Source organism: Xenopus laevis, chromosome 8L, assembly GCF_017654675.1.
Source record: "Xenopus laevis strain J_2021 chromosome 8L, Xenopus_laevis_v10.1, whole genome shotgun sequence".
Lineage (NCBI taxonomy): Eukaryota > Metazoa > Chordata > Amphibia > Anura > Pipidae > Xenopus > Xenopus laevis.
This window is the reverse complement of record NC_054385.1, coordinates 83,570,605-83,578,956: the sequence shown is the minus strand read 5'-3', so window position 1 is coordinate 83,578,956 and position 8,352 is coordinate 83,570,605. Positions and strand designations below refer to the sequence as shown.

Below are 8,352 nucleotides of genomic sequence, written 5' to 3'. Positions count from 1 at the left end.
AAGTGGACCTGTCACCCAGACACACAAATCTGTGTAATAAAAGTCCTTTTCTAATTAAACATGAAATCCAATTTCTATTTTTTATTAAAGCATCCATAGCTGTTATAAGCTCATTTAAAAATCTCAGCTGTCACTCAAATATTGTCTTGCCCCTCCTCTATGCCATAGGCATAGAGGCGGGGCAGACAATAGATTTCACTTTCCATTCAGCACTTCCTAGGTGTCACTGCTCTCCACACATTCCCCGTTTTCTTTACCATTTAATTGGGTAACCAGGGCATGGGAATGGACATCCGGTCCCCCATTCTGGTGCACAAACAAGATTCTGAGATGATGCAAGGCTTTCCTTAAAAGCAGTGTCCACAAAATGGCTCCTGCCTGCTTGCTATCATTTTGAATTCCCAGACTGAAGGAAACCAGATTCAAATTTATATAGTGTAATTAAAGTTAATTTTGCTTGACTAATGTGATAAAATAGGATTTGGAATATTTTTTTTTGGGTGACGGGTCCCCTTTAACTTTTTGATATGTTATAGAATGGCCAATTCTAAGCAACTTTTAATTGGTCTTCAATATTTATTTTTTATAATTTTTTTTTTTTATTATTATTTGGCTTCTTCTGACTCTGTTTTCAAATGGGAGTCATGGATCCCATCTAAAAACAAATACTATGTAAGGCTACAAATGTATTGTTATTGATACTTTGTATTACTCATCTTTCAATTTATGTCATCTCCTATTTATATTCCAGTCTCTTATACAAATCAGTGCATGGTTGCTCCGATAATTTGGACCCTAGCAACCAGATTGTAGAAATTGCAAACAGGCGAGTTGCTGAATAAAAAGCTAAATAGCAAAAACTACAAATAATAGAAAAATAAAAACCAATTACCATTAACCATTATATGTCTCAGCATATCCCTCTCTGCATCCTGCTAAAAGTTAATACAAAGGTGAACAAGCCTTTTAATTATAGGTCAGCAACAAAATTATGCTGGGCACCAGCAGTCTGATAGATTTCACAGCAAAATGCATATGTGTTTGTGTGTATGTGGCCCCTTAAAAAGGTCCAATTGGTCAAACAACCTCTGGTGTATTGACTCAAAATTGATCAACCAAAGTGGGAAACCACAGCTAAAGACTCTATCCTGAATCCTGTATGAGCTGACCTAGACATACATGTGCTGCATTTGCCTGTACTTCCACCAAATGGCTCTTAGTCCAATCATGGTAGAGAGGGGCCCTAAAAGATGCAAAGCTGTGCTTTATGGATTGCAAAGTGGGTGAGAATTGGCTCCGCCATGTGTGTGTGGGGATGAGAGGTATATCAGGGCTATTAATGTGCAGGGCATTTTGATGGTTTTGCCAATTGTAATGCACGCATGTGGAGTTAGTAGTATGGGGTCCATGATTATTGATAGTGGCGACCCTCTCATTATATATGACGAAACTTTGTCCATGTGTGTCCAGCTTTAGCTACTAATTATACATATGAAAAATAATTTTATGAAACTGATTCAACATGCTGACAAGGGGAAATATTTATTCTGCAATGCAGTTATTTATTTATTTTTTAGACTATAACTAATCTGTAACAATAAATTGTTATATACATTATACAGTGCAGTCGCTCTGTTGGGAATCTGCTGGAAGTCAGATGCAAAGGAAAAGTAGCCATGCACTCAGATTAGGAGGCTGCTTCTTTAAAATTTCTATATAAACTATAAAGCTTTTATCACTCTCCATTGTTTCAGCTCCAGAACCTTACTACTTTCAGTAAAATGTGGCACTCCAACATTTGCAGATTTTCTAGGATTCCTTATCTTTACTAAATGGGCAGATTTACAGCTATCAAAATGTACTTTTTACTGTGATTTGAGTTTTGCATGGAAAAATGTGTACTTTTGAGAATTATGAAGTGCAAAAAAATAGAGCACTCAAATGAAAAAAAATCTGCCCTCAATTTAACCTTTTAATACTCATTTGAAAATTGGCAGACTTGAAAAAAAAAAAAGGTAGAATGTGCTTTCTGCATTTAAATGGTTAATTTCACATTTTAAAGTGATCCGGTTTTTGAGTAATTCTTTTTATTATTTAAGTTTTGGATTTTACTAGTCTGCGCTAGTGATGCCTTGAAAGCATGAAAATTGGTGACACATTGCTGTGTTTTTTCCCCCGCTGCTGGTACAAAATAACAGTTCAATTCACTGGTAGGTGGCTAAAATTTGACCCCCCCCCCCCCATGATCGAGGATTTCCTTGTCATTCGTTGTTCTCCCCAAGGTGGATTGCCTGGCACTATTGTGGCCACCCAGCTTCTCTTCTGCTAACAACTCCCTTGTTATAATAAAAAATTTAACAAAAGTTGGTGTATTTCCAGAAGTCTTACCAGCTTCTGTAAAATCTTTTCTTTTATGGCAAGCACAAAAACAAAAAGGTCAGCTATTTTTTATTCCTGCTCTTCTTCCTTTTTCCCCCCACCCAGACTTTTTTTCCCAAGGAGGACACTGTGCCTTAAAAAAAAACCTCATAAAATATAAAAATAAAGCACATGACTGAGCACATGCATTGCACTAACACATTTCAAGCATCTCCGGTGCACAAGTTTATAACATGAATTTTCTGGCATGAATTTCTTGCACCTATTTTTGTCATAGTAAACACATGATCAGACCTACTTGATCAGTAAACCACAGCTGTAGTCATTGCAAGGATATGAAGTCCCTTTAGGCTGGTGCAATAAGCTTATTATATAAAATATGGCATTTTTAGCCATATTAATTTTTAGGGTTTGTTCTCCTTTAAGGGCAAGTGTCTTTATTGCCCAACTAGATTATTTCATATGAGATGGGATTACAATGTATACACATGGTGGACACATGCCCAGCCACTGTGGGTGGAATAGTAAAATATACAGTCCATTTACATTCTCTTGGTGTTTTCTGATTTACAAAGATAGTTTTGTATAAGTTCTTTGCAAAACTGTGCTTTTTAGTGCAATGATTTTAGGCTTATGGCACATTAAGCATCTTTTCTTTTCTGCCGTCTGAGATATATTACCTACTAGTTAATTTAAGGGCTGGGACACACTGGGCGATTTGGGGAGATTTAGTCGCCTGGCGACTAATCGCCGCGACTTTCCACGACCAATCTTCCCCGAATGCTTCCCCTCTCTCTGCGCCTGGCTAAAATGAAAAATCGCCTGCGCTAATCACACGCGGCGATTCGTTTTCCGAAGTCGCCCGAAGTTTCCTCGTGAGGCAACTTCGGGCGACTTCGGAAAACGAATCGCTGCGTGTGATTAGCGCAGGCGATTTTTCATTTTAGCCAGGCGCAGAGAGAGGGGAAGCATTCGGGGAGAAAAGTCGCTGCGATTAGTCGCCAGGCGACTAAATCTCCCCAAATCGCCCAGTGTGTCCCTACCCTTAAGCACCTAACAACCCTCCCTAGAGCATCTTCCATGAGCTGAGTGCCATTACTAGCCCTGTCAGGCATCTGTCATTTAAGTGAAGTTCAGGTGCTCCTCTGACAGGAGCTATATCCCACTGAAACAGCCCTACCTACTTCTATATTAGGCCAAAGTAGTCACACCTTATCACTACAGGGTCTATTTCTTGACTTACTGTAAGGGTAATGTTTTGGAAAGAATAGTATTATTGTTTCAATTTCACATCAATGACAGGACAAAATAAAGTCTAGCAGAGGAAATTTTCAAGATCTGTGAGTGCTGTACTGGGCTAGGTGAGACTGCTCTGTCACTCCAGCCATACCAGCATATTAAAATAATACTGGGAGAATTTAAACATTGTAGAAAGACATTCTTCTGACAGCAAATGTATCCTGTACAGAGTATGAACTCATGTGTAACTGGCTTTGCATAGTTACACACATTTTCTTTCCATTTACATACAAAAAGGAACACTGCAGCTTTTGTTTGGTTATATATAGCTGAAAAGAAGTCTCACCTGTAGGTAGGTTTTCTGCACAGACTCAAGTTCCTCACCAAGTGGCACAACAAACTTCTCAAGCTGCCTTGCATGACTGTAGGGCTGGATATCAGAAGAATCCTCTGACCTCAGTTCTATTTGTGAAATCAACAAGTTGGACACCACCTGTTGCACGGACTACAATAAAAAGAATAAATATCTCAGTCTACAAGCACTATTTAGTGTTTAGCACTATTCATTGTTTACTTATAGCAGCCTCTCCAGCTGTTGATACTATTTCCAATGAAGTGACTAGCATAAAATTGAGTTTGTCTATTAAAATCAAAATTCAGGGTGAAGCATGTGGAAGAATACAATAATAAGGGTAATCACTGCCTTACACAAATGTATTCTCACACCACCTGTAAAATCAAATGTTTAATCTATGTTCTATGCTATGTTATTACATTGTAGTTTCAATATAACCTTTGTCTCAGGCTTGCTAAACACAAACTTGCTTATGATATCTCATTGACCTTCATCCGTATTAAAACCCTTGGTTATCAATGTTCTAATATCAGATCTATATAAAATAACTATTTTAAGGGATAGTTGTACTAGATTATTAGCTCTCCTATATTAGAAAAGGAGAGTGCCTTTGTGACTGTAATGTAGTAAAGTATTATGGTAATGGCATTTTGCCATTCCAGCATTTTCTTCAATGGGAATTGTCAATATTTACCAGGTACAGTACAGTTCCAGACAGATTTCTCTCAAATAGGTACCTGTAACTTGACAGGATCTTGCACATAGTGGCAATGTGCATTCACTTTAAGGGGCAGATTTATAAGGGTTGCATTAGAATTTTCGAGTTTAAAAATTCAGACGTTCGAATTTTAATCCCCCTATTTGAATGTAAGATTTATCACAACTCGACCATGGAAACAGTCCTCATTCTGAAGTTCATGTACAAGTCAATGGCAGAGGTCAGTTAAGCCATTTGGAGATGTTAATAGCCTTCTTGACATTCAAGTTTTTTTTCAGAATAAAAATTTTATTTGTACGAATGGAATATGAATCGAATACAATTTGAATTTTTGGGTCAGAACCATTTGCTCAAACATTAGCCATTCGCATTGTTTCTTAAATAACCTCCCAGTCGAATTGTGAGAATATTTGAATTTAAAAAAATTCACATGAATTCGATCTTTGATAAATGGGCCTCACATTACCCTAAACAAATGAAAATGCAAACATGGTTAGTAGTAGAACATGACTTTATGTGAAATTTTGACAGTATAAATATAGCTCAAATGCAAAGGCAGGAAGGAGTTAGTGAACCAGTGAGTGTGAGTAAGAGAATGCTAATGTAGTGTGTGTGTGAGCTACAGACTGCAGATCTCTAATATTATTATGCTTGAAGAAATATATATCAGTTATTGTCAAAGTGTTTTATAATTAGCTGTTCCCTAAATAATATTTCATACATGCTATCCTTCGAGATATTGGTAAAGTGAGTCATTATTTATTTGCAATAATGAGGAGAACACCACAAGGTAGAATTAATGTTAAGTGAATTTATTGAGGACCATTACAGCACAACATGTTTCAAGCCCCAATGTGCCCTTTATGTGCCAAAAATTATGTCATGATGTACAAATCTTCAATAAATGTACTGCCTTGAGGTACTCCCCCCATTATTGCAAAGAATACACTGTGGTGAACGGCTCCATCTTTTGGTGATTGATGCACCAAGCCTCAACTACAGTAAAGCTGTGAATATGAGTGCCGATTGTTTTATGGAGTTATATGGTTCTCTTTCAATATTTTAAGATATTCTATTTAATAATGTTTCCTTATCAGCCAAGTACAAAGTAATTTTCCCCATGTGCAGTATTTAATCCCCTCTCTGAAAAGTATGTGTATTTCAAGGGGAACTATAGCAAAAATGAAAATTTAATAAAATAAAACTGCATCATACTAAAATAAGAAATTGTTTTAAATATAATCAACTACAAATTCTGGTCCATTTTCATTTGATTATCTCTTCATACAGGAGTTGGGAGTCTGATTTTGAATGACAGTTAGGCTCAATGTAGCCTTGGAGGGGGAGTTACTTTTGACTAGCAGATATAATAGAGCTCACTGTTTTAAAATCACCGGAAATCTAGTTTCTCTACATGCAGTATTTGTGTCAAAGTCAGTTTATTTTTTAGATTTTATTTGCGCTGGAGTCAGTTTTCTGAATGAGCTCCAACACATCTGCTAGTAAAGAACCCCCCTAAAAGATATATTGGCTCTAACTGTCAACCAAAATCTTACACCTATCTCCAGCAAGAAGACAGAATAAAAAGAAACAGATGCTGAGGGCCAGGATGGATGGTACATACCTTTTCATTTAATTTCTTATTGCAGTATGGTAAAGCTTATATTAAATGTTCATTTTCGTGATAGTTCCTCTTTAACACAAAGTCTTTAGCAAAGTTATTCTAAAAAATTGCTTTAGAACTTCAAACATCGTAAAATAATAATCTGCTTTTAATAGCAGGTTCTTTATTTCTGTATATATGCTCACCTTAGTATCACCCCCTGGTGTGGCACTCAGAGCAAGAATACGGAACTGGTTTGTATAGTTGGTCAATTCTCTTACAACCTAAATCAAAAGAAAAGCATTAGGATGAATATATTCAGAACAATTGCAATGTATTTTTCACAGTTATTCAATACATAATGAAAGTATTCTTAAGGTGACTATAACATTTACAGAAAAAGCATAACATAACAGAAGATAATATTCTTGTAAATTTTAGGCATATCGTCACTATAGAAAGCACCAGAGGCCTTTAGCCTCATCCCATAGCTCCCCTTAAAAATACATATATACACTTACTTGACAATAAGCATGGTTACCAAGAGCTTTATGTGCCTCATCAATAACCAGACATTTGATTTCCAAAGCAGGACAAGCACCACGTGTAAGATCATTCACCATAACCTGGGGTGTAAGAAAAAAGACTCTGTGCGTTTCCCAAATGTTTTTACGATTCTGGGCCTGGGTGCTTCCTGAAAAAAAAATATTCAAAGTGAAGAAAAAAGGATTAGCAATGCGGTGAGTGGTAATTGTAATTATATCCCAGTAGACAGGCAATTAAAATATCCCTATAATGAACAGGAAATATTAAACAGAAGAAAAATAAAATATGGTGCAATACATGTACCTGTCATTTCTGCCATATGGCCCTGTGGAATCCCCATAACTCTAAAGCAGGCTTCAATCTGCTGGGCCACCAGAGGCTTGGTAGGAGCCATGAAGACAATCTTGCCAGAAGGATACCAACGGTAGAAGTTGTACATCACCACAGCAGCTATGAAGGTTTTACCCAGCCCAGTGGGCAGACACACGAGGGTGTTTTGCAGCAAAGCCGTGTAAGATATATTAAACTGATAGTCTCGTAGTGGATAATTAGTTGGATAGATCCACAAACTACCAGCTGCCAGATCAAAACCAGGCAGGTTATCAATACTAGTGGCTTTTGGTTGACATTCACTTTCCATGTCCTGATGCTCATGAGTGGTAGGCAAATATTTAGAGCTTCCAAGAGTTCTACATTCATTGCTGGTGTTGCCCCTTTGGTCTCCCTGTAATTGGCATGAAGTTCCAGGTAAGTCAACAACAACAGGGGAAGATGTTTTTCCCAGTTCATCCCATAGCTTGCCTTGCACTGAGTGGGCATTATGCCTGTCATTCCGCTGGAGACCTTCTGCCTGAAGGGTTTGGTTAAATGTTTTCTCTGCCTCATATACAGCAACCACCATTACATCATCATCATCCTCCTCCTCTTGACAGGTCGTAGGTGGTTGTTGCCTAACTGGTACAAGCGGCCTGTGTAGAACCCCTCGAGACACTGACTGTTTCCCACGACCAACTCCATTGGTTTTTCCTTTTCTAGGCTTAATTTCCTTGGTCTTCCTGGGTTCCGGGGGTTGGTTCGTTCCCCACGTCTGAAAAAGTGTTTTCTGTTTCCCACTCATAACCTCAAACTGGTCAGGAACTGGTTCATCATAACCCTCCTTTAGTTTTAATATTACACGAACTACCCATTGGCCTGGATCACTAATTACCACACTACGAAAAGCAGGAGGACATGGTCGATAAAAGTATCCACTAAAAACCTCTAGTATACGATCCTTCTTTATTGTCTATACTCAGCAAGCAAATTTCTCAAACCGAGCGCTTCCAATATAGGTCGTATCCGGAAATGACGCTTTGCGTTTCATTCTGGAACGCATAAAAAATATGTGCACGCTTTAGCCCTCTCAGTTTGTGGAGGCTGCAGACGAGTGCATTAACGAATACAGAAAACACATTGCTTTTGACCACCACAAGTATGGCCGCAGCGCATTCAGGAAACAAGAGAAGAAAGATA

The 8,352-nt window shown here is 37.8% G+C and overlaps 1 protein-coding gene across 2 annotated transcripts in view; it reads right to left on the bottom strand.

Annotated features, from left to right (window-relative positions):
- Nucleotides 1-8,243, bottom strand: part of fancm.L (FA complementation group M L homeolog) — an 80,874-nt gene extending 72,631 nt beyond the window's left edge. The window contains exons 1-4 of one of the 2 annotated variants that reach the window (XM_041571873.1): nucleotides 7,144-8,243; nucleotides 6,816-6,988; nucleotides 6,501-6,578; nucleotides 3,965-4,123 (exon numbers count right to left, since the gene is read on the bottom strand). In XM_041571873.1, the coding sequence (XP_041427807.1) occupies nucleotides 3,965-4,123; nucleotides 6,501-6,578; nucleotides 6,816-6,988; nucleotides 7,144-7,957 (1,224 nt within the window). In that variant the 5' untranslated portion in view covers nucleotides 7,958-8,243. 2 annotated transcript variants of the gene reach the window in all.
- Nucleotides 8,244-8,352: the final 109 nt, after the last annotated feature.